General features: G+C 39.7%; 1 protein-coding gene across 3 annotated transcripts in view; it reads right to left on the reverse strand.

The window, feature by feature from the left end:
- Positions 1-27311, reverse strand: part of PLCB4 (phospholipase C beta 4) — a 185830-nt gene that overhangs the window by 53524 nt on the left and 104995 nt on the right. For all 3 annotated transcript variants that reach the window (XM_058834152.1, XM_058834150.1, XM_058834151.1), the window contains 10 exons: positions 18370-18449; positions 17759-17812; positions 12474-12555; positions 11670-11770; positions 10980-11037; positions 6103-6211; positions 2992-3202; positions 2294-2387; positions 1610-1689; positions 1075-1159 (listed from right to left, as the gene is read on the reverse strand). In XM_058834152.1, the coding sequence (XP_058690135.1) occupies positions 1075-1159; positions 1610-1689; positions 2294-2387; positions 2992-3202; positions 6103-6211; positions 10980-11037; positions 11670-11770; positions 12474-12555; positions 17759-17812; positions 18370-18449 (954 nt within the window). The remainder of the gene's footprint in view (positions 1-1074; positions 1160-1609; positions 1690-2293; positions 2388-2991; positions 3203-6102; positions 6212-10979; positions 11038-11669; positions 11771-12473; positions 12556-17758; positions 17813-18369; positions 18450-27311) is intronic.

Genomic DNA, 27311 nt, shown 5'->3' on the forward strand with positions numbered 1-27311 from the left:
GCAGTGCTACAGAGCACAGGCAGCTGAGGCTACTGGGCCCTGAGCTAGAGGCACAGCAGCCTTTGGCCAACTCTATTTTAGGCATCCCAGAGAGCTGCTGGAAGCTTTTTGTGAGGGATGTGGCAGCGTGCTACAAACATCACAGGGGAACACTGCAGATTTAGATCTTTGGGATGCACTTTTCAGTGCAAACACCTGACATTCACCGAGCCTTGTGTGCTGTTGCCCCTGCAATGTGCAGGGAAAGCCAGGAAAAGGAAAGCTCTAGAGATGCTAATGCCAGGAGCACCCCTTGCCACTTAAAGGTAAGGCAGAGTCCTTCTTGCTGTGGTCCCCCAGAGCACCACAGAGCATCTGCAGGCTTTGGGTGACTGCTGGCACACAGTGAGCTCGTTGTAAGGAGCAAGGAATGTCTGCAGAAGGAGCAGCAAGTGCTGTGTAACAAGCTGTTAAGTCTCAAATATTGTGTTTGTGAAGGAGTGTCTGTTGTTCCCTCCTGCCACGCAGGGGAGTGAAGTGCATGCGGATTACAGTGCACTCCATAGTCCAGATGAGCCTCCAGGAAACTCCTGGTGCTTAATTTAATTCTTAATGCAGTAGTGGGGCCACCTAGACTGCAGGACCCGACCTGGAGCATGAAACATGCAATGTGCAGCTGAAAGAAGAGGTTTTTTTCAGCTGAGACCATGCAATTTATAATTAATTGCTGTAATTAGTTGTTTTTAAACAGTGACTGGCAATTTCAGAGTGAGGTATGACCTGCAAAGACAATGTACGTGGTGTATTTTATGTAGGTGCTGATATTACATCACACATCAAGGCAGGGAGAGATTTCCCCAGGCTGTTTGCCAGAGCCCTGTACAGAAGAGATTAAACAAATCAGATAAAAACAAGTTTGTACCAAAAAGCATGGCCACCCAAAACCCCTAGGCATTTCTGAAAGCACAGGACTGGCAGTGAACAGCACTAAAGATGATATGATCTCAGTTATCTCAGTTTATCATCACTTTTAAATGAAACTAATACAAACAAAAAAAAAACAAAAAAGGAAAGACTGGAAAAAATGTAACATACTGGATGTGTTTCTAGAGGCTGCTTCAACAGGAGATCTCCAAAAAGATCTTCACAGTATTTTGACATTTTGTACTGTTGATATTTGCTGTGGAAAAGATTGTGTCCGTTAATTTTTAAATATAAAAAAGAAATCACTATCACTCAGCACAAAAGAATAATACTAAGTAATGCAGACGTCCCAAATTATATACTGCCCACTTTGTTTCAACTGAGAAGAATTACTTTACTGTAATTATACTGTCAATAAAAGTCTATTATTTGACATGGATGAATTTAACAAGACCAAAGAAGTAGAATAACTGAATCTCACACAGCTAATGGAACATCCAAATACATTTCACAGCTTTATCACAGATAAAAATGTTGCCATTATTAAACTACATGAAGATTGATTAGTATATTAATGGTGTATTAAGTGACATCAGTATGCCTGCATGCCCCCCTTAGTTTTCAAGTATCATATCATAGTATTTTTAACTGTTATCATCTCTCTTAGAGAATGCAAAATTAAAAATTAAAAATGGGCATTACAGACCTGCAGTGATTTTCAAATGAAAGAATGACAGGATACTCTGATGTAACAAATGCTGTTTCCTTAATGGCTTGAATTACATCCTATAAAAAAGCAACAATAGGACACAAGTTAGAATGGATCAGATTAAAAACATAATAAAAGGGATTTTCTTATTATCCCCCCACCCTGAAAAACACAGGCCTGTCTTAAATGTGCAGAGGAAGACAGAAGGAGAAAAAACCCTGTGCTCTTGATACCCCAGAACAAACTCCCTGCACCTGCAGCAGGATGGCACCTTCACCCACAGCCATCAATGGATCTGCTGCTATCACCTATTGCCAGGGAGAATTCCTAATCCCAGAGAAACTCCTGCATCTTCAGGCTTATTCCACAGCTAAGAACTTCTCAGATAACAAAGAAGATATTTACTCTGTGGTGTAAAGAGCCCCAGGATGTGAAGAAGTGAGGCAAAAGCAGCAAGCCTGCCTCCTGCAGTTTCTGTGGAAAGGCAGACGGAGCACAGGGGTGGGTGATGCAAGTCAGAAATGAGCCCCAAAATTTGGGTCAGAAATCCTGCCCATCACACAGGAAATCCATCACACAGGAGCAGCATTCCAGTGCTGAGGAGGGGAGGGTGCCCTGCTTGGATACTTGTCCAAGGCTTCTGCTGGGGTTTGCTTCCAGGTGCAGAGGCCAGGCATTTACCTTGAAAAGAATGTCTGTGCACATTGCTTTTCCATGGGTTATTATTGGTTCTTGGTCTTCCCCTTTGCCATCCCAACAGTCCAGCTCGACACACCTAAAGATCCAAGCAAAATAAACTTGGTGTTTATAATAAATAAACAGGTGAGCTACCTGGGACATGCTTTAGCAGTGATGGTCAGAGCAGTAAGTTGCAAATCAGTTCTGGGTATTGCACAACTCTTTCTAAGGTGCACATGTGTTATTTCCGACTTCTTCTATAACTTTGGATATACCAACTTAAATATGACGTGTGAGTCAATTTAGTCTCTTCTAATAATAAGACAATAATGTCTTTAGCACTGTGCTACTCCTCATTCTAGTAAGTCAAGTAATTAAGCAGGAAATCAGAAATTAACATTTAAACTTCATAATTATAAAGCAGAAAGCCCTCTGAAATTCTTCAGCTGTCATTTTGAGATAAAACATCTGTTAACTTTCTCAAAAACTCTCTCCTTATATCAATTTCTACATTCCTCTGCCTGGAATTATTTTTGTGAGAAAAATTAGATTCTTATCTTATGAAACACATGTGCTTTCATTTGCCACACTAACATATTTATACATTCAACTGTACAATACATCAACACCAAGGTACATTATGTAGCATTTTTAGTTTAAAGTATTAGATTCACAAATATTTATTATCTTCTGCTTCCAACCTGCATCCAGCCAAAAGCACTTGTCTGTACATCTCCACTGAAGACTTGCCACCAAACTGCCTGCCTGTTAAATACGTATTGTGAGAGGAGCTGATGAAATAATGAGCCAGAGGATGGTCCATTTCTTGATATAATTCCAAACGGTCCAAGAAAACTGGGGCATTTTCATCTGACATCAAGTATCTGCAAAACCCATCACTGGATATGACACCTGCAATGAAGAAGGAGGTATGGTAAATTACTACCAGAAATTTCCAGTCAACAGAAGTCAAGCCATCCCACAGGGCAGGATTTCTAGCACAGAACCTGTTATTTACACAAGTTCCTGCAAGCAAACAGGTCTCCCCTTCCTCTGCTCCAGGCTGACCAGCAGCTGGTGCAAAATGTACCACTGTGTTCCCAGATAACCAAATCAAAAATCAGGTGCCCACCAGTTCAACACCTGAGGTCCAGCACTCACCATCAGCAGAACTAAGGCAGCAAAAAGAGGTGAAGAAGGTAAATAAGTAGTGACATCTCTCAGAACATTCCCAGGAATTTTGATCTCTGGGACTTGTCTAAGTCAGGGATTCTGAGATTGCCTAGACCAGGCTTATATGGCCCTTTCCTCCACACTTTCATATTTAGCCCTGTGCTACATCACTGTCAACCAGCTTGTGCAGAGACTGTTCTCCACTGACAGAAATGTGGGGATGTGTACCTGAAAATCTTTGCAGTGATTCATTTACAAAACATTAGGAAAATCTAAAATACTTTCCAGTTTACTATTTGAAATACACCTTCACACCTTTGTAAATGAAAACAAAAACCTATAATGAATGTGGAACATACAGGAATTCAGAACACAGAACTCATAACACATCTCTCTTATCTGTCTGCTGGTCTATGCTTCAATAAAATACAAAAAAATACAAATCAAGGGGTAATTTTTAATGAAACCAAAATAGGAATAATTAGTATGGCAATATCAGTTTTAAAGAGGCCAGGAGTCTGAAAAATGAAAATTATCTGTGATAGGGAAGAAGGCATTACTCAAAAAGAGCTGCTGCAGGGAACAGTTACCTGGCATTAAATTCACATTGCTTGCTCTGAAGTAATTTATGAACACTCAGCTATTGTTAAGACAAGGTTGCAGCAGTCCTATTTTTATTTTCTTTAAGTCTATTTTTTTCTTATACAGAGAAGTGGAGTGATCCCAGTTTCCATTCTACTAACTTTCTGAAAAAATCCTCTACTGGAGCCTAAATTTTCTGTATTTGGTGTCAGCCAGAGGTGAACTGTTCCAGAATGTTTTACTCAAGTCCTCTCAGCTGACCCTGAGCATGAAATAACAGAGAAAAAAGGGAATTTTCAACCTGAAGAATGGTTTTATTTTGTTATCACCATGCACTTTAAAGCAGCAGCACAGCACATCTCAGATGATACATACTCCTAGTGCATCGTCTTGTGGAGAAATGTCACAGCTGGATGAATGTTCTAGACAGAACACAGCTGGGACCTCAGCAACTTAACAGAGCTCTCTGTGTGTTCAACAGCTCAGACTTTGTATTTTTTAATTGCACTCACCAAGTGGAAGATTAGGGGTTTGTAGTGATCCTGAGCAGACTCTGGTTACTGAACTGCCCAGCATTAACTTGTTCAGCTTTACTCACTGCTGTCACTGAAATGTGACTGAGGAAGAGTCAGCTGCTTATTGCTATTGCCTTTTCTACATCAGCCTAGTTTACTAAACTACATGATTTAGCAAAATAAAAAAACCAAAAGAAAAAAGGGTTGTCCTCAAGTATTTTGCTCAACAGCAAAGTTTTACCTAAGAAGGGGAAAGAAGCTGAAGAGACCAGCCATTGCTGAGATCCCTGGAGGAACACTCAGAGGGGACTTCTACTATTTTGTTGCTATTCTCCATAGCAACCTCATCCCTGCAAAAGGTTTTCACATTTATTGAAAACCTGATAGAAATAAAAATCAATCAAAGAAGCTAAATAATTAGCCATGGTTGAATTTTTTTTCCCAATTTTAGGTTTATTTCCACCTTCCATCCTAAACAGGTGGCAGCCACATTAGCACGCCTTCCTTGTGTTGGAAAATATTTAAAATTCACTAGGGCCAAGAATCAAAGATGAGTGTCTAAAAATTATAAATAAAATGGGATAGAGCTGACAAAAATCTATTAATACTTTGAAAATTTACTTCATTTAGAGAGGGAGGGAAATCCTCAGGCTTTACTGGGGCAGGTTTAGATGCTGCCTCCTTCTGTTGCCTGCTTTGCACATCCCTCACCCACAGAAGCTGCAGCACTGCTGGATGGATAAACACTTCTACCTTGATCCATGAGCATAAATGTCTGTGAAAGAGGATTCTTCTTAGGATGGGCTTTGCAAAGCTGCAGTCTCCTCTCTGCTTGTCACGACAACAGCAACCCAGCAAAAAGAGCAGGGAATGCAGGTGGGGAAAGCAACATTTTTCATTTCTGCAGTTGATCCCAACACAGCTGCTGCAGCAAAATGGGTAAGAACTGGAACTAAGTTCAGCCACTGACACCTCCCACACTGACAGCAGCTCAGGACATGAACAGTCCAAGAATGCCTTGCAGGTACTTGAAACTTTGCTGGGAGAGAACATTTTTCAACTCACCCACTTAAAATACCCCATTCTGAGCCAGGCTGCTGCCCTCAAGCACTAGAGAGATTATATCACAAGAAGGTGGATACATATGGCAATTTCTTTTGTATTTTTACACAATATCTGTACTTTGCAGAGCTTTGCATTCTCTTTGAGACTTTGACCAGAGCCGCTTGCACGTTGCCTGCTGCTGGAAGGAGTTTCCACTGTTCTGTATTTACTCAATCCCAGCCTCTCCCTTTCCTATCATGATTTGTAGCCACACTCTAACCTAGATCAGGGTAATAATCCTTCTAAAAAAATCTGATTGTGAGGTGGAGGAATTTTTTTCAGCAGAGCAGTTTCCTGCTCCATTACCCTACATTACCCTACAAGTGCCGTCCCCAGACCACAGGGACTGCAAATTCCCTTTCAAAAGTCTGAAAGCTTCAGAACAAATTCCCCAAATGCCTGAACCCAGTGAACACTGAATTCCCTCTCCCCATTTACCTTTCCTCTTCAAGTCTTCGTCTGGCTCATATGTCTCAATTATCTGCATTGCTCTTTTTGTGTCATAAAAGGGAAATAAAATTTCATTGAGCCGAGGATCTCGTTGATGCTAAGGTTAGAAAACAATGGAATTCAGCAAAACAATATAGTGCATGGCTATCATCCAAGAGCATTTCATTACTGCAGATGAGAAAGAAAGAAGTGGACATTTAAAAAAAAAAAAAAAAGCCAAAAAAAAAAAAAAAGCCAGCCCTAAAATTTACAGACTATTCAACAGTAACTTCAGCATTAGGTAGAAAATGAACTTTATCTTCCATAAGAAACCTAGGCAGCTTGATCACAAAAATGTTTTTAGAAAAGAAAAATCCAATACAATCACATAACTGGTCTTACTCATTCATGAAAATAATGACTGCACATGGGATCTGTGCAAATGAGATGTTGAAAATAAATAGCTAAATGTCACTTTAAATTCTCTCTCTAATTCTTTTTTTTTTTTTTTTTTTTGCAAAGTGACAGACTTGACTGGTAGCACTGCAATCATCTCTGCAAAAATGCAAGTCTTCTACAATATCTACAGCTAAAGCAAAAAAGTAAAATAAAGTTATATTATAAATACAGAATTTGAAATCTGAGTTTAGAAATATGCAAGTACTGGATGATTATTTGTGAATCGTGGAAACATCATATTTTTAACTATTCAAAAACCAGTATAGGTTCTTAGAAGAAATATGCACAAGAATTTCACAGCATCATCTCTTCAATTCACAATTACAATGTTAGGATTCAATAATGTAGGTCATGTTTAGGTACAATTTAGCAGTGATTTCTAATAGACTAATAAAATTCAGAATTTTTACATTTTCACTTTATAGTATGCTATGCAACTTTGTTTTTTTTTCTCCATGCTGGATTAGAGCTGCACACTGTGTGCCTGATTCTCCATTAAAAGAAAATTAAAACCAGAATTGACGGAGTAGTGGCATGTAAGCAGATGCAACAAAACAAAGAAATAAATATGACTGTGAAAACACTCTTTTACCCCAGAAGGTGCACAGTTTCCAAGCTTTAGTTTCAGCAGAATTCAGAGATGTAACAGGCCACCCCCATATTGGCAATCAATAATTTGGAGTGGACAGAATGGTGTTGACATGGCTTACACAGCACTATCAGCATTTGCTGTAATTCCTTATGTGGAAACGTTTTTGACTATTATTTTTTTTTTTTTCATATGAAAAGTAATATCCAATCCAATCTCTTTTTGTACAGCCAATCCATTGGTGCATGTGCTTAATTAACTCCAAGAAATTACAACCAATGCCAATTTAATCATGCAATTAAGGTGGGATCTTTCAAGTAATGCTACTGGCAGTCTGCAGCATCTAAAACACAGCAGGTTTGCTCAGCTGGGCTGTTGGGATACCCCAGGAAAGCTCAGATGAAACAGGACATGAGAGCAGATGGATGCAGGACATGATTTGCTCAGCAGCACACACCAACACCACCACAACACTGGCATGCAACAGTTCCACGGTGACAAATGACAAGGATTTATATCATTAGTGACAATACACCACCTCAAAAAATTTTAAGAAATAGCAGGGAAGGTTCTTTGCTCGAGGAAAGGGTTCTTCCCTACTCCATTTCTTCTACAGTTACTAATGAGCAAACAGGAGAAAATAAATGGGATAAAGCAAAAAAGTCTCCTCTTGAAAAAAAGCCCCAGAGTTTTCCAAAGGAGCTCAGAGCAAAATATTCTTCCAGCATCACTATCAATTCTCCACTGGAACGAAAGTGTATCGTTAGGTTCACTTTGTTTAAAAAATAAAGTTGGCAACAGATAAAGATCTACTTTAAAAAAGTGATAATATTCTCTAGCATCTCTTGGGGAAGCGTTCTGCACCACAGAGCTTGGTGGTACAGGGAACTTGTGACACAAAAGCAGACCAAAATTGAAAGTGTGACATTTAATCTGGAAAGATAACGCGTCCCAGGACTAATTCTGTATGTGCAACAAAGCTGTGCTGGATTGTTCTGGTTACCCCACCAGACAGGGCACCCTTCCACCAGGCATTCCCAATCATATGAGGGTGAACTGACTAAAAAGATGGGGAGAAAAGACGCCCAGAAGGCTCTGCAAAGAGAGAAAGCTCCTTCAGCCTCCCCAGCCTGCCTCCAGCACCTTGGAGTGGGCACACACTGAGACACGCAGCAGTTGAAAATGTGCTAAAACCAGTTCTGCCTCTTGAACTTGCCCTGTGAGAGGTGAGAAGATCCTTTTGGGGAGATGAACAACTGGGGGATGGAAAGAGTGAATGGGAAGGAGGGAGGAAGAGGAAGCAAGTGGAAGAGAGAGAGGGGGAGGAAAAGCAAGGATTTGGGAACAGGAAAGGATCTCCCCATACCTCCCTCCCAAAAGAATGGAAGAGTCCTGGTCAGACTACGGAAAATTCCATTTTAATTGTTACTCGCCTTGTTATTTTATTGCTGTAAATGAACTGCAGGAGTAAATCTCAATGGTAGTGATTTCAGTCCCTTTTCAACTATATTCACTTTTTTTTTCTAAAATCTGACTTTAAAAATAGGAGATCTAGACAAAATACTCATGCATGACAGCAATTAAGTTTCTAAAAACTTCCCAGAAGCTTTAATACTGAAGCACAATTAAATCATCTGTCATCCAGCAGCATTTAAAAGTCAAATAGAGACAGGAGTTTGGAAAAACTCCAGGAAAGCTGCTCGCTCTCTTCTCATACCCAGTAACATATCCTCATGCTCTCTTAAAAACCCATAACACTTAGAGCTTCTGCAGCATGCCTTGGAGGTTACTTCAAAATAATTGAAGTTAAAGAGTCTCATGAAGAGTTGCTCTGCCAAGTAACTCCCCTCTCCTATGTAATGATAATAACCTTTTTATATTTGCCAGCATTAGACACCACTGCTAATTGCAGTGTTGGCCAGCTGCCAAGGGGACAGAAATGATCCCTTCAGGAGGCACGTTCTGGGTAATTTTGTGCCTTTCAAATTATGACCCAAACTTTAAACTCTGTTTGGAGACCAAAAGACCTCCAACACAGACCAAAGGCATCGGTTTCAGTCACCAGAATAAATGTTTTACTCTACAAAAAACACTTGAGTAATTTTCCCCAGCTCTGGTCCCCAACTAAAGGGCAAACCACAAGATTTACAATTGCAAAATGTATTTTGTCTATATGGATGTATTCAACAAGATGCATTTTCCCCCAATACTACCTATAAATAAGGTCTCTAATTCTGTAAAAAGAATTGCTAAAGCAACACAAAATTGAGAGCACAACAACTCAATCTTAATTTTTTAATCAGTTATTAGAGACCAGGGGATCTTACAAATGCTGTCAACTTTTCTTCAGAAATTTACCCTTCAAAGAACTATAAACTAAAACAATTAGAGATCAACTTTTAAATAATGAGAAAATAATAATTTACCTGAAAATGAAGAGTGACACTAAAAAAATCAGAAGCCAACATGGTTTAAAGTGAGGATAGGCTTGTGTGCTTCAAGCAGTAAAATGCATCTACAGGTGAATTGGGGGCTGAGGTGCTTTAAAAGGATAACTTATAATTTAAATCACAACAATATCCTGTCTCTCTCCAATATAGAAGCAAAAATGACAAGCCTTAGCTCTGACCCCGGCCCTGCAAACATTTAGACACTGAATTGTGTAAAGAGCTGTGATAAAAGCATCTCTCACAGCAATAAGATTAAGCCTGTGCTCCAACTTGCCAATAGATATGAACTAAAGCCCCAAGTATATAACCCCAATTATGTAATCAAGCTGTTAATCTTCCCTTTTTCTTTTCTTTTTGAATACCCTATCCACAAGTAATTCAGGTTTAGTGAAGAGTAAGGAACACATTCCATACTGAAAAATAAAATTATATTCTAAATCTGATATATAGGGAACTTACAGCTTGGATCTTCATTTTGAAGTATCTTATATATATATATGCATATATAAAAACATAAAAATTGAACTATAACTAGTAAAACAATTTTAGATGGAGAAATTTTTTGGTAGTACACCTAAAAATGTCACCTAGTGAGGTCAGCAGCTTCCCATGTTCAGGATGGCAATAATCTCCTGGTACAAAACCAAGTAGGATGTGTCTGTTTTCCATGGGTGTATTCTTGTCAAATCCACATAGTGCATTTATTGCTGGAATTCCAAATGAATCCTTTTTCTGTAATTTACTGTGCTTTAGGAATAGAAAAGGGCTAACCCCACATTGTTTACTGAACTACTTCACACACTCATGATGCTTTTAAGAAATTCTAAATACTTCTGCCAACAACTGTATTCTGGAAATACAGCAATAAAAATATTTCCTCTTATTCTGCACACATGGTATTTTAAAAATCATATACAGACTCTTAAAATATCCTCTTAACTCTTAGATTTGTAACAGATTGAAATAATACTGCTGAGGAGAATCAAATTCCTGTTTATAAATGCCTACTTCAGTTTTTCTATTATTCTAGAAGGACTAGCGGATATATTTAGCTGGGGCATGCAGGTAAAATAATTGCCTTCAATAAAATACTGAGTATATTTTAGTGGAAACTACATCAAATGTAACGGGATAAAAAGCATAAAACACACAGAACACACACCATAACACAGCAGCAAGTAACCAGACACAACTGCAAAGCCAACATGTAGAAAGCACAACACCACACACGGCTGGAGCTGATTTTTGCACCTGGGTGTTACCATAATGGAAAGATCAGCAGATCAGAAGCGTAGCAAACAATGGCATGGTGCATGCAATGGAAAGATTGGAAGAAGCAAGCCACTGCAGACAGACTTGTATGGTAGTTAATGTATGAAAAAGCTTACTTCATTTAGAAAGCTCACTAATTGGTCTACCGTTAAATAATCAGTTTTGTCTCCATTGCTGAAAAGGAATTTATTAGAGAATGTAAGTTTTTATACATGATGCTACAGTAGGTATGATTTACATGTTGACATTGTTGATACTTTTAAAACCACCTACTATTTTCTACTTGAAAGTAGCTCTATAATCTCAAAATGAACAGTCACAGAAAACATACTAACTGTCTATGCTTGGCACAGTACATCTCCCACAACATATCTTCCTATCACTGAACAAACATTACTTCACAAAACAACATGTAAGTCCTCCAGCTGAGAATAAATTGGGTGAAGAAACTTCTCAAACTTCAAATTTCTTACTTGATTTAATTAGTTCACATACTGTGTTAATCACCTAAAGGAGCAAGTTAAAAATTACAGGAGTTAGTAAAGCCAATGCAAAAAAAAAAAAAAGTTCCAGGTGCTTCCTTTAACTCATGTAAAAGTTGCTCTAAAATACAGAGTGAACTTTTACATTAACAGTCTGAGAAGGGAGAAAGGGGTAAAACATAGACTGGAGCTTGTTCTAAAGTACTGCTGATGCTACTAGAATTGGAGGGTAGATAAATTTTACAGTGTTCTGTCACTATTAGTTATGGACTAAAAATATGGCAAAATGTCTTTAAAGCAAGATTATATTAAATTTGAACTTACATCTTCTTAAAGAGATCCTCTATGTCAGTTCGGGGACATATCTTTTGGGTAAGCTCATAAAATTTCTCGTAAGTAAAAGCTGCAGGCTCAATTTCATCATTCTGCAACAAAATGCAAAGGTACATTTATCCAGACAAGAGAGCTTATGTGCTCTTTTCCCAAGAGAATATCTTATATCACAAAAAGGCAACTCAGAACTGCTTTAGCTCCTTCCCAAGTAAAAATTTACCTGGTTTCTTTTCTACTCTCTCAAAGTAATTCCAAATTCATCTTTATCATAGATCTGTTTAATGTGCTTGTATTCTAACCTCACAGTAACAATAATTCTACATAAACACAGAGCTGGAAAACAATTTATTTTTCTTCTGAAGCTTATAAAAAAACCAACCCAAACCCAAAAAGTTCAAGCCACCACCTCTCTGGGGCTGCTCTCTGCTCCCTCTGGAAGTAGGACAGAGCTGGAGAGGAGCTCTCCAAAGGAGTGGAGCAAAGAGCAGGAGGAGTCCAAGAAATTAAACAAAAAAATCTATTACATGCATATTTTGTGCTTATATACTTTACATAAATGAACAAAAAGTAGCTTGTGACAGAAGAGAAGGGCCACCCCCTCTAAGAGGTTTAAGGACCTCTGTGTCATACAGATTTAATTACATTTTGGCTCTAGTAAACAACCTCCAGTGATTAGTAAGTAACACACAATAGGCACAGTTTTTGTGATGCAAATGACTTAGATTACAGCTATAAATGTGAATGAGTCATCACTTTATTAGTATACAAAAACAGTTATTCAAAACAACTAAATACCTTTCCGCTGGGAAGACCTAATTCCTTAAGTGCCTGAAAGATCACTTTTTCTGTTTTACCTGATGCAAAGGTTCTGGTTATGCTAAAACAAAAAACAATGGAGAGAAAAAAAAAAGCAGAGAAATGTTAGTCATTTTTTAAACAATCAGTTCTTTCTCTCTCTCTTGCTTTTACTGCCAACATTTTCCTCTGGCTTCTGCTGATGAATGTAAGCAGCTTCCAAGTAATAGTGCAGTTGAAGAAGTGCTCTAAGCTCCACAGAGCAGCACTGCTCTGCCTGCAAGCCAGACATCAGAAAATACATCAAAATAATGAACTGCAAACAGAACAAAAGAGGGTTTTTTCCCCCAATACACTGAGATACAGAGCTATGCAAAGCATTCTTTTGTTTGCTCTTTTAAGCTGTGTGCTGATATAAATAACTGTTTCGAAAGCAGCAGGAGACTCGTGTCTCTGGTCATTCCTGGTTGTGGTGCCTTCCCTTCCATCCCAGGCATTAAACTGTGTCTCCATAAGGCAGGAGTGGGCTGTTCCCAAAGGCAGCTTCCTTCCTCCTTCCTTTTCAAGCAGCTGCTGTATCAAGAGACTCCCAGCCACATGCCAAATCCCATTCCCTGCTGCAGTGCTCACTCCTCCCTCTGGATGCTCCCTCAGCTCACAGCCATTGAGAATATCCTGTCCTAGTCATGCTACACACAAATCCTTTAGGTAAGCCTCAGCTGTCACTGGAATATTTCCACCAAACTGATGAGCATCCTGCTCCTCCCCAAAGCATGACTTCACCGTGTGTACGACTGACAAACTCGTTTCACTTGGAATGAGATAAATCCCACAAAAACGTGGCTATTTGGTATGATTAATATGAGAGTGGTCTATTTCTGTTTCCATTTGAGATGAGTCTGAATAACCTCTGGGTCTGGAAAGGAGGATCCAAACCTGACAGCCCTCGTGCCTTCTGTTTAGGGCTTGAGCTAAAATGCTGTGACCCACAGCCCCTTGATTTTGGTGTCCTAGTCTGGAGAGAGAAACTGAAGTCTGTATCCAATATCTATTTCTAACAAAAGCTGTACATTGGGAAACGCTCTATGGCTGCTGATAAGAATGTGTTGCTCTTTATCATCAAGCGAGACAAACATTTGCTGAGACTTTTAGTTAATCTCATGCATAATAAATAATTTCACATGGCAAGAGACGTGAAACAAATTGTTGCCGCTATTTGTTGCCATAGCAATTCACGGTTGTTTTATTCTCCAAAACACTCTAAACTGCCTATGTAAATATTTTCATACTAATAAAGTTAAGATCAGGAAATGAAAATATCTAAATGATAAAAAAATATTTTAACAAAACTTAGCAATGTTTTTCTTACTTGGTCTTTACAACAGTTAGGTTTCTATGTCCCTATTTAGGCATCTAAGTTAGCTGTTTGATTTTTCAAAGTTGATAAGTACCAAGATATTTTCACTAAAATATAGACTGAGTTTAACTTTAGGCACTTGTTTCTTAAAAAAATTCTCAGGCATCTATTTTTTTCTACTAATTCTAAACCACACAGTAATGTTAGTTTTACAATTTACAGCCTATTTCCAGCCCTGTAAATTTCTATGTCTTTTGTAATGAATTGGACTCCAATAATAAATGTCCTGTAAAACATGTAATATTGGTGTAAGTAATTAATCAGATGTGTGCCAAGATTCCATGGCTGCAGGGAATGAACTTTTGATGCCAAATGTATTTTTTTATTTCACAAAAGCTGACAGCAAACATAGCAGTAATTTGTAATGAGAGCAGCAGTGTAGAGAAGATTGCATGAATCAAAAAAGATTGTAAAAATACAGCATGACACTTTCATTTTGCTAAGGCTATTGCAAATAAAACTGCTTTTCCTTCTATCAGAAGAGACTCCATCCTAGCTGATTTACTTTCATCTTGACACCTACAGGTGTTCACTCTTCATGTTCCACCTACAGTGATTTGGGGCTTATGGTAACATGTCAATGTACTTCCTCATAAATATTTAAAATATTTCCCAACTCTGGAACTGAGGGATATGACTCTATCACACTTGCTGATGGATTAAATGACTTGGTTACTTCAGACTTTCACCACTTTCCGACCATTACTTCAAAAATCAAGCCAGCACAACCTGTGAAAATCAATCTTCTACCATGGCTCCACTGAATCTATCAGCTTGACCTGCCAACACTGTACAAGAAATTATCTAACTTTGATTTCCAACCAACACTGGAGTCTTGAAACAGATTTCTTCCAGACACTCTGGAGTAACCGAGTTAAGACACTTAAAAAAAGTCTACTTTCAAATTGACTTAATTAAACTACTGAAAAACAGATTTAAGCTTCATTTGGCATAGTTTAGGTTTTTATTCTTTTACTATCTATTTTCATAGTTAGAACCTAAACTTGCTTGAATCTTTTTAAATGTACTTATACAAAGAGACAAGCATAGACTGAGCAAAGTTAATTTCTAATGAGAGTCCAGACAAGCAGGTCCAACTTACATAGAAAATCTATTTTCTGCCAGCAGAAAGTTGAAGAAACCAAGTACATTTTTTTTTCTTAACAAACACTGACCTGTTTGCTCACCTGTTACAGTAGTGTTAAAATCTGAACACACAAAATACCTTACAAATGCTGTGTCTTTGCAAGAGCTGAAAATATGATTCTAGACTCTGCTAAAATTTATTAAAGCCCAAAAGGCAGAACTGCTACTCTCCTAAGGTTTTCACACTGCTAACTGCCAGAATTTCTCCTCTCCCAAACACAGTACATCAACAGCAACAGATCTATGCCCCAGAATACATTAAAATCCAAGCTTGAGAAAAATCTTTCTGACTTTGCAACTCCCAGCTGTACAGCCAAAGAGTCAGGAGTATTTATGGCATTTGCCACCAACAGCCCGAGGAGTGTCACCTTCTCAAGGCTCATTATTCCCTATGGGGAATATGATAATTTCAAAATTTGTTTCAAACTTGGGAAGAAATGCGAGGAGCTCTGATTCTGCAGGTGAGATTTTTTTTTCCCCCCCCTTGGTGTTTTACTGCACTTCTGTTTAAAAACAAAATACAGGTAGATCTTGTGATACACATTCCTACATCTGAACAGACCTGCTGGGGGTTCTGTTTCTGAGAGAGAAACCTCCTCTGTATCCGAGGGGATATGTATGGATCAGAACTACAGCAATTGCTACAGGAGCCCCTGGCAGCAGGAGGAGGAGGAGGAGGAGGAAGAGGAGGAAGCAGGGCTGAATAAATAACAATAGGTATAACATGTAAAAGGGAAAGGTCATTTGGAGGGAAAGCATCATTGCTTCAAACCAGTGAAAGAGGTACTGGGGGGGAAGCCTGGGTAGCAAATGTGAAACTTTGGTGCCCCTTACATATCAGAGCCATTCAGCTCACATTTCCCAGTGCTTCCTGGCCTGCCATCCTCATACACACATCCCTCTCCTTATGCCTCTCCCTCCTCCTGTCTCCTTTTGATCTCTCCACTTCCCTTCTCTGCCCTAAGGGTTGATGGAAGAAAGGGGGAAGCAGTGAAATCTCCCCCATCCCAGGCTGACCCCTGGATGTCTGTGTCCCACTCCATGATCAGCATCTCCTGCTGGGTCAGGCAAATCCCATGGCCTTGCCATCCTACATCAAGGCCCTGATTCCCCCTCTTTTCCAGGGCAGCTCTGCACAGCAGATTAATTTTTTTCTCTCCTCTGTTTATATTCCTCTTCTCACTAACATCTCTTCTCATCCTTTAAGGGGGTGACACAGCACTTCCCATGTGAGCCCCAAAAATTTGCCACATTTTACCCACACCAAGGTAGCACATTCCTTGGAGTATCCAGATGCAAAGGAGATTCAGCTTCATGGAACGGTAGATCCCTTATGAATTTATAAGCAACCTACTTTAACAATAAATTAAACTGCTAGGGAACTGATTTATGTTAACCTGTAAATAGTGCAAATTCAAATTTAAAGATTTAATACATTGGACCCAGTGAACTGGATTTTTAAGCAATAGGCAGTCTGCATACACAAATCAGTATGCTGGAGCACAACAGAGAGAATTTATGCCTCACTAAACGTGATGTAAAATATTTAAAAGCAGCAAGAGTTTCAGACAAGCTAGCACACTATAAATTCATACTGTGGAATAGGGTTCTGTGTTCAAACACAGGCATAAAGCTGTAAAATCCTGAAAATTGATTTGTCCCTGTGGTATTGTTTCCTCATCGTTACCCTCCAGCTGATGATATTCCTCATGGGACTTCTGCACAGGAGGTGCTTCATGGCAGCTGAGTTTGAGAAATAAGCAGGGACTTGGCCACGTGAGAACTGGAAGATTAATACACTGAAGCAGCTTTAACACTGTCAAGGTGTCACCTGTCAAATGAAGCTAAAGAATCTTGGAAAGCAGCATGGCAAGCCCTTTCTCTTTTTGCAGATTCTATAGCTGCAAAATCCTCCATCCTCTTTGCGGGGGGGTGGACAAAAAAATAAAGAAAAGTGTGAGGCTTATCTTACAAAGTCCTCCTTGCTCCCTTCTGTGAGTTTCTATTCATGAAAAACCAGCATGCCCCCCAAAAATCTGGTTTGCATGTACTTTATGAAGAGAAAAGCAGCTCAATGCACGAGCATGAATGAAGTCCTAGGGCAAAAGAGGGGAGTATCACTGCCTAGCCAGAGAGGACTGAAAAGCAGTAACTTTTAATAGTTAATAGCTGCACAGAAAGAAAGATGCTGTTCCTGAGAACAAATAACCCAACAATTCATTTACCACGTGGACAAAACCAAATATTATCCTGGGGGTTCCTGTAAAAGCAGAAGCATTTTTGGCAGACATGTATATGTCTCTTTTACAAGGAACTACAGTTTAAAAGTACCTTTTTGTCCTCTACTTAACTGGTCTGCAAGCTTTTATGGTTCTTTTTAAAGTATTTTATCAAATTTTACAACTGAAAAACCCATCCCAGGGTTTGAGGAATGTTAGGCTGAGAAATCTGATGCTCTTAGCTCTAAGTGACTTTGAAAACTATTAGAAAAACTCATATCTTCATTCCAATAGACTGAAAAAAAAAATAAAAATTACTAGGCTGATAAGAAGTCCTGCCTAGCTTATCAAGGAGGGCAGATAAGAATATCTAGTTCTGTACTTACTCTTATATATGTATTAGAAGTAAAATTAACATTATATTTTATTATTAAGCCAAAGAATTTTATTAAAATTATAGAACTAGGAACTGAAAGAACCGAGAGCTCCCCAACTGTGCTTACCTCCGAACTGGAATTTTCCCATTTGTGTTTGTTAGGAAGGCCAGCTTCATCCAGCTGAAATTAGGAATGAAACATTTTTAAAATACTATTTATTAAAATTGGGATCTAGATCATTATGTTTAACTTATTGCCACGTCTGCTAAATGAGTACAAAAAAATAATTGTTCTGCAATAAAAACATTTTTCTGTAACCTTTTAATGCTTGAGGCAGGACATTTCTTTAACTGTAGAGGCAAAAAGCAGCCCAAAAAAATCAGTACAGCAATTAACACAAGTGTGAAGATGAGAAAACCTCATGGGGATTTGCTTGCATATGTATCAAAGAAAAAACAAACCAGGCAGTAATTAAAACATACACTACAATAAATCAAATGAACAGTTACAAATTCTCCTGTAATTTCTCCTGGGCAGGTGCCAAATGTGGCCTTGAGACACCTTTGGTCTCAATGAAAGACAAACTCTTAACTCATTTAACACTGTTTTCTTTATGACAGTGTTTTGTAAATGTCAAACTATGAAAAACAAGGGTTTTTTTGTTTTTTTTAATTCCAATAAGGAAAACACAAGGACAGAACAATCAAGGAGAAAGGGGAGGAAAGAAAGTAACTTACTGTTTCTTGAGACACGTCATTGGACTGACATTGTTAGCTCTAAAGTTATGTATGATGGATCCAAGCCCTTCTACCCATTGCTGAAAAACACAAAACCACCAAAACAGCAAATCAGGAAAACTGAAGAGGGAAAAAGCAGGAAAGTTTGTCTTGGGGGAAGGCTCCTCCTTGAAGCCATGGATAATGTTAATAACCTGCGCAGAGGAAAAAACTACCCATGCCACAGCCCATCCATGGAAAAGTCCAGCCACATTTCATTCATTTTACCCATTACTATTTCATCCTCCACTGGACAAAGGGATTGTGCTTTCCATTCTTCCCAATGCTACATGTAGTATCAGCAGTGCTAATAAATCAGCTTATTGCCAGCCAAGCAAGTGATCCACTGACTGATTTATTAAGGCCTCTTTATATCCTATATGAATATTTTCCTCCCTTTTGGTGGAGGGGGACAATATCAGCTATTACTGAGCGCCATTATCCAATGTGTGAGGACATATTTCACTGGCCCAGTTTAAAAAGGAATGAAATAAAATATTAATAAGCTAGAGCAAACCACAGGGAGGCATGACAACCTCTCAGCAATGCCAACCTCATCTAACACCCTGTTACATATTCAAGAACTGCTTGTTTGCTTGTTTTCATCCTTAAAATGCACAACATTCCAAATAATCACTGGGATGACTTCCAGCCAACAGCAGCATTACAGTACTTATTTATGTAATTCCTCTTTTAGGGATCTATTTTTCTGCTGTAGCCTGCACCCCGACTTTGCAGAGCTGTAGAGAAGCAGCTTAAGGCTTGACATGAACACTCATTGATTTCAGCAAGAATCCTGGCAGGAAAAAGCCATGGGAAGAGGAAAAAATGGCAGTGCTACAAGCCAAGTTCGATCTCAATTATGCCATTGTAACACTAGGATTACTCAACTGATAATTTACACTGGTGGAATTGAGATGGGATTTGGTCCACTGCTAAACATTAACCTTGTGAATAAAGGAGCTTTTTGCTTCTGGCCAAATGCTGTGCATGCAGCTTGAGCTGAATTGGGCAGGATCCAGAATATGACACTTATAAATAGATGCAGATGAGTGTGTTTTTCTTTTCATGAATGACTGCTGTACATCTGCAAGACAGATGAAAAAAATCATGATTTATATTGGAGGAACACTAACCTCTTTGGGAAATGGCATATTGTAAACTGCAGGCAACAAATCCCTTGGGGATAAAACAAGGTCTAAGGTGTCAATTCAACAGATAAACAACACACTTAAGGAGACCCCTGTACTCATGAAATATGAAATCTGTTTTGCTTTAGGAAAAGCAGTCACTTATTAAGATGTGTTAATGTTTAAGTATATTAATATATTAATATAAACTTATTTTTAAGTTTAAGTAAGTACTTTTAAGTAAGTACTGCATAAAATATGTATTTAAATAGATCCAGTGTGTGTCTGAGAATCATTTGAAAAACAAAGATATCACTTATGAAAATAGGTAGTATTTGGGGTTTTCTTAGGTGTGTTTTTGGGCTTGAAAACAACCCCCCAGGGAGAGTCTGCCCTCCCATCTCTCTTTTTCCAGCTGCATGAGTAAGATGACTTTGTAGTCATAGGCTGAAGGGACTGCCTAGGAAGATAAAGAAAGCAAGGTTCATGGGGCAAGATAATATTATTTATTAGAACTGATATAACTAGAAGCTACTGACAGATTTAGGAAACACTTATCTCTTCCTACAAATGTTCCCTCACCTCAGATGATAAAGGAATGGTGTTTGTGATAATTCCAGGGTAAATGCCTGAACAAGTCTTACATAGATTTCAATTTCCTAGAACTGTTGAAATTCAACAATCATCAACTACTTATATTTGGGGCTTGTGATTTGTTTGTGTTTGGGGGATTTTTGGTTTGTTTTTGGGTTTGGAGGGTTTTTGGCTTGTTTGTTTGTTTTTGTTGTTGTTTAAATCCATTAATGTAACATTCCTGCTGCATTAACACTGTCACAGCTCCACAAATATTTGTCCTTGTATGATCTGCATTGGTCTGTACCCCTTCAAAACTCCTCACCTTCCAACACTGACCCAACCACTCGGTGGCATATTCACTGCAAACAAAAAAACCCTTGCAAAATTAAATTACACCAAATGCATGTTGTGAATAAGCTGCAGGCTTTCTCCCATTTTTTTCTGCCAAAAAAACCACCACTGGTGGAGTACTGACCATATCAGCATTTCATTTGGAGCTAAACACCTACAGGTCCATTCTGATTTGAAGGCAATGGATTGCCACTCCACCAGATATAACAAAAGCTAACATTTTTACTAACATGAGTAAAGCTGGCCAGCATTCAGCTCTGGAGTTACTTCTGCTCATCTAGAAGAGCTGCCAAAAAGGAACACTGCTAGAAAAAAAAACACAAGTGAAGAGAGAAATCAATACACTAAGCATTTCCTAAGTGATTTTTTTGCAGGAGTTCTCTTGATGGTTCCCACTTTACAGGTCTCCCTAATCCTTTTTCAGTGTTAATGCCCCTCCCTGACAGAGATGCCAAATCAGGAATTGCACTCCCTTGGAGCAAAAGAGCACAAACCTACAGCCAAACACTGATGAGCTACAAAAGCATCACATTTCTGCTGGCAGCAAGCAAAGGGGGGACCCAAGAGCCTCTGTCCAGCTCCGAATCATCTTTTCACTGGTGTGATGTGCCCTGGGCAGGACATGGCAGCTCCAGAGAAGGCAGATCCCTTCTGTTCCACACCACAGAGCAGCACCTGGCTGCCTGCCCTTGGCTGGGGGCTGGAGCAGGTTCTGCAGCGCTTCATCAGACGCTGCCCATGGTTATCAGCTGGCCCCACATTAACCAGGAATCCAACAAAATACCAAATCCAACAACACATTCAACACGGTCAGGTTCTTTGTCCCTCTGAGCTGGAATAGTCTCCAATTAATGCTGTTTTCATACTTGCTTTTAAGGTACTGTGATCTAGTGCACAGATGTTCACAAAATTCAGTATTGAGCTGGCAATATATTGTTTTCCTGACAACAAACCATTCCCAGATTTAATGTACATTTGACTGATGACCTTGCAGGAGGGATGAAAGAAGGGCTTTGATGAAAGAAAGGGTTAGCTTTTGTCAGCTAACACAAAAATACAGCAGTAGCCTTGCTTGTATTCTATGACAGCGCTCCTTATTTTACAGATGGAGCTGAAAGATCTATAAATCTACTTAAGCAACAGGGATAAAGATCCTCAGTTCTCTTCTTTCATGCTCAGCATTTTCAAATCACTGCCTGTGCAAAGAAGGAAAATCCTACAAGTGGAATTCTGAAATGAAGTATATAGGAAACATTTTGGTCTTAGAAAAAAAAGCATTTTTGATAGAAATCAGGGTACATTGGATTCTTACTGATGCTAGAGCTGAATATTTTCCAATTTTCAAAATATGGTTCAGTACCTTTAATCTGTCGTGGTAACTCCTGAATGGCTCCCTATATACAAACATTATTCCAGATTCATAGAGGGATCTGGATCCTGGTATCTAATCCTAGAAAATCAACAGTCATGAAAAGAAACAAAACCAAACACCAGTGCAGCTTAAGCTCAGACCCCCTTAGGCTGAGACAAGAGGCCAAAATCTACACTGCAGGCTGGAACAAGCACTGTGTTGTTTTTCCCTGACAAGATCAAACACTGTCAAACATCTCTAGAAGGAGAAGGGGCAAGAAAAATCAAAGAAGCACTCTCTTAGCTTTTGCTGTCGGACTGAAATGCTTCTGAGGCACTTAGTGACCCTGTGTTAGCTGAGGATCACCGATGAAACGTGGGCAGAACTGGCAGTGAGCAAATAAGTTTGGCCTTTCAGCTCTATTTTAGCCATCAACCTTTTATTTAGGCAGGGTTAAAAGGACAAGAATTACGAAAGGTTAAAAATCACCACAGCCTACAGCTCACGAAATTCCAGACAAGGCCATGCATGGCTTATTGACCAATGGGGTCAGTGTTACCCAGATCTCTTGAGATTTTACCTTCCCTTTTCCAGCACAGTCTCTCCAGAGCTCCACTCCACTTATCCCAGGAAAGCCAGGGAGGCAAGGAGGCATTGCCCTCTGATTTTGGTGTTCAGTGTCTGGGACTGGCTGCCAAGGACTCCATAGCTTGAAGGCTCAGGAACCCCACAGAGAATTGTTTCCCACCTCATCCCAAGAAAGGCTGGCAGGAATTCCTGGCACTTGCCCCTCAGCCAGCAGATGTCCCCATTCTCTCAATGCAAAAATCTCAAAACTCCTCTTTGCTCCAAGAAAATCACCCTTCCTCTCACTCCAAGCAGCCACAGCAAGGAGACCTGAGGAGTGACAGTGCCAAACCTCTTCCCTATCCTGACCAACCACAACGCTGATTTTTACAGGATATCTCTGTGAAAATACTGCAAGTATTTTCACAAACATAAAAGGGATCCTTCTGACTTTCAGATATTCCATCAGGAAAGCTGAGGCTCACATGTTCTGTACTGGGAGCTGCCCAGTGTGTCCAGACTGCTACCATACTTCAACAGAGCTTCCTACCCTGGAGTGGCTTTTCCAGCATTGGAGATGCCTACTCTGATTCTGGAGGAATCACTTTGGCTGCTCTAGAATGCAAACTGAGAGAAACACAGTGGAGCTTTCACAGTGGAATCAACCTCCTGGCTATGGAGAACCAGGGCTAAAGTTGTCAATTTACTGATAATTCCACAGTGGCACAGCCAAGAATGTACATTAAAAGGCAGAAAAGCACATGCAAAGCACCAATAGTTAATTGCAGGCTGGGATATAAAGATTTCTTTATACATGAAATTCTTTAAACATACATGAAATTCTTTAAACATGATATGAAATGAAATAACACACTGGGCACAGTTAAGCTGAGGTCATATATTTAAGGCAGTCATGATACAGAAATTTTCATCACATGGGCTAGGAGTCACAAGCCACATACTTCCACAGTGGGACACAGACAACAGCAGGAGGTTTCTAGAAATCTGTTTAAGAGTATATTGCAGGTTCCTTGAAAAGTTTTGCTTTGAAACATCAAAATAAGACAAAGCTTTGGGAAAACAGAAATTTCTGTAATATACTTGTGGAATATTCCCATGGGAATCTTCTGCTACTTTCTATTTGCCCTCTTAACAATATGATTTGGGCAAATGTTTAATAGCTTGTTCCAGGAGGAAAAAAAATCAGGGTCAATCAGTCTGGGTTGGATGGGCAACCTGGTCTAGTGGAAGGTGTCCCTGTCCATGGCAGGGGAGTTGGAAATGGATGGTCTTTAAAGTCCCTTCCAATCCAAACTTGTATGATTCTATGAAACAGATTTTTTTTTTTGTAAATCAAAGAGTTTGTTAGAAACACCAACAAAAGCTATTGACCTGAAATGCTTCATCTTATCAGAACCATTTTAAACAGCAAAATACAATTTCTCATTCTAACCGAGAAGCTGAGAAGTTTAAGAATGTCAAAATGAAAAGTTTTCAACTGCAGTTGACTTCCATGCCATGAATATTGTTAGCTGTGTGATAGAGCCTGCAGTTACCTTTATGTTGTTTGTCAGTGTGTGAGTAATTAAGTTCATTCTGGTACCTCACAGGTTAAAGCATCAAAGTGTGAATCACTGTCTCAGTAACACACTGGTAGAATACATCTATTTTCTATCCAATTCAACTAAAGGTGTAAAACCAGTGTAAAAGGCTGCTCCACTCTCCTTCCCACCCTGTCTCCCCCATGGCTGTTCCCATCCCGACTGCACTGTCAGAGGAATGCATCAGCACTTCCCAAAGCCAGATTATCTTAAACACTGCTGGGAGCTTTGCCTATAAACATGATTTTAACATTAAGGTTCTTCCTTGAATTGAATTAGGAGTGTTCACTGAACTCCTCTGCCAGCAGCTTTCAAGCAGAAGGACAAAATCTCTGAGGTGGAGAGACGGTCCTTTCCAAGAAAACACCTGGAGCTGGGAAAGAACCACCAGGGCAAATTCACCCCTGATATGCACTAATATTAAGTAATGTTAAAGAAGCTGACTTAGGTTAATCTTTTAAGTTAAACTCCTTAATGCATTGCTAGAGTGGATGAGCAAAGAAGACAAGAAGTCCAGATTTTGGGTTGCTGAAGTACAACAGCTTTACTGGACTAATGCTAGGGTTGGCAGCCCATGTGCCAAGGGCTGAGGCCTCACATCAGCACTTCTTCCCCAAGGAAATTCACCCTCAAATACTCACTGGCCTTTTCAACTGTCCTAGACAGAGGAAAACACATTATCCAATTACTAGGGCACAGAAAGTCCATCTGGGAAGTAAAAAAGAAAAATATACACGTATGCTCTCATCTCTAATGTGTGTCTGTGTGTTAGTTTTAGCTCAGGATAATTTATATAACCTGATTTAATCAGGATTACAAACATCAGGTTTTAAATTCCACCTTTTACAGTCACTCTCTACTACCACAGTGGAGCTGCTTTAGGACTGGACCTCGACAGCTGCTTGCAATCAGAGACAGAGCACACCCTATTTTGTGGCTGCTTTAAGAGTGGAAATGAAAACCAATTTCTCAGCTGAAAACACCAATAAAATTTAAGTAGATAGAATGTAAATACCAGAGTTGGAGCTTGGAGACAAGTGGAGAGATAATAAACACACTCTTGTTGTTGGAGTGGCTGTACTTGGAGCTCAGCAATGCCTTGGCCAGCCCTGCAGAGCACCAGGGGCACTGGGGGCTGCCCTGGGGCACAGGTGATGACAATGACAAAAGCCAGCCTGGAAGGGTCCCAAGGGGAGGCTCCAGCACTGCCCACAGCAGGCACCAGCCCACCTGCCACAGCTGTGCCCAGGAGCTGTGCCACCCTGCCAGGGACCTGGCAGAACCTGCTCCCCAGTGGTACCACTCCATGCATGGATTGACTGAAAAAAACAGGAATTTCCACCAGTTTTCTTGGTGGTTACTCAGTTTCATTTTAACCCTGCCTTCAGTAAGTAACAAATGCTTCTTTTCTAATTGTTAATCATCACCCAGAGAAGCAGAACCTTTCTGGGCAGAAAGGTTCTGAGCTTTTGTGTTTGAATCTGCCACTCAATTCCCTCATTTTAAAGTATCCCAATCAGGTACAGACCAATGCTCTGTTCCTCATGGCAACAGGGGAGACAGCAGAAACCACAGGTTTCTTACACCTTTTTTCACACATATGTTTCTTACACCTATTTTACAACCCTCACACGTATTGGGAAGCTTAAGCTTCAGTCACTGCCCCTTCTCCTCCAAACTCTTGCCTCTGTCATTTCAAAGGAGGGGCTTATATTTGAACATGGATTAATTTGAGGCCTATTTTAAACTGCAGCAGCTGCACAGCTACTTAATGCTTGCTTCTTCTACAGGGGATTTACTGTGTCCCACAAGAAAGATGTTTTCCTCCTGAACAAAAGAGGAAAAATTAAGCAAGAACACTTCTATGTGCAGATAACTCCTAGAAAATTCTATTTTAGCACAGAAGTGCAGTAGCAAGTTGATGTATTTACCATATACCAAAGGTCAACACTGTACAGGCCAAATTCCCCGGCGAAGGCAACTTAGAAAGCTCTACATTGATTTTTTTGGCCTGATCTGCTTTATGCTCTCCCTTATGCCTCAAACATATATCAGATGAGGTAGATCATCACTGCTGACAGTTCTGGATATATATTTTGGTGGAAAGGCTCCCAAATGCAGGACTCTGACTTCCATGGGCCTCTGAGAGCCTGCCCACTGCAGCATGACACACCATTTCTGTAAGGCATGGCTGTTAATGAGCAGTAGATCTTTTCAACAGCATAATTAGCTCATCTCTTGTGACAGTCTCTGTAATGGGCCAACATTCTCACAAACCAATTAGTCTAATACAGGTTATTGAGATCTAAGGTGGCTGGGAAACTTAACTGCAGCTGTTTTCAGAATAAATCAGAGATGCTGCTGGGCTAAGTATGAAAGTGAATGCTGCAAACATCTCCTTTGCTTTGCTTCTTTTTTCAAATGCTTTCAAAATATAACTCTTACAGGTTATTTCCCTTAAAGTCTGCTGAAAATACACACAGTCAAATCAATTTAGTGTACCCATGTAAGTTATACAAGTATTTCTCCTATAAAGGAGTTCACTCAGCATTACCAGTGTTTCCAAAGGTATGAATCCAAAGCAATGAAAGATAAACCAGGTCTGGCAAGGAGTTTAGTGATGTTGCATTCAGCAAACAGTTTTAAAGGAGGGGACTTACCAGGTGTGTGATACTGATCACTATTTAATATTTATCTCACAGACAGAACACATTATAATCCTAAATACCCTAAACACAGAAAGGAAAAGCAAAGACTGTGTATTTTAAAACCCCGTGAATGTCTGGATCTCAGCTAGCAGTGTACTATCAGCACTCGGATCAGGTTTCTCAGAGCAGTTTACAGCTGAGTACCAGGGCAGGTGGAGCCCAGAACTTGCATGTGAACTGCAATCTCAAGTTCTCAGGAAAGATGACGTGTAAAGAAAGCACCATTGTTTCCTTAACACTGTTCCATGTCAACGGGAAACAGAAAAGAACCTGGGTACACTGGGATCCCCATAACTGCAGAGAATTTTCTTTCCTGCTTTTGTTTTTTCAAATAATATGAACCACACGATACAATTAGGTTATCAGAAGAGAATTTTGAAGGGCTGAACTCCACCCACCAGGAAAATGTCAGTAATTACACTTCCCTTCAGCATCCCTGTCACGGACCCACAGCACCATCCTCACCTCATCTGCTGCGCCAGCCCCACACAGAGACCCTGAACAGCTCAGGGAATGCTCTGTCCTGTATAAAATGGTCTCAGTGTCTAATTTGGATAAAACACTGGTGCATGCACAGGCTGATAAAAAAAAAAATCACTGTTTCCTCTCAGCACGGTGT

The sequence above is a fragment of the Poecile atricapillus genome, chromosome 3 (assembly GCF_030490865.1).
Source record: "Poecile atricapillus isolate bPoeAtr1 chromosome 3, bPoeAtr1.hap1, whole genome shotgun sequence".
Classification (NCBI taxonomy): Eukaryota; Metazoa; Chordata; class Aves; order Passeriformes; family Paridae; genus Poecile; species Poecile atricapillus.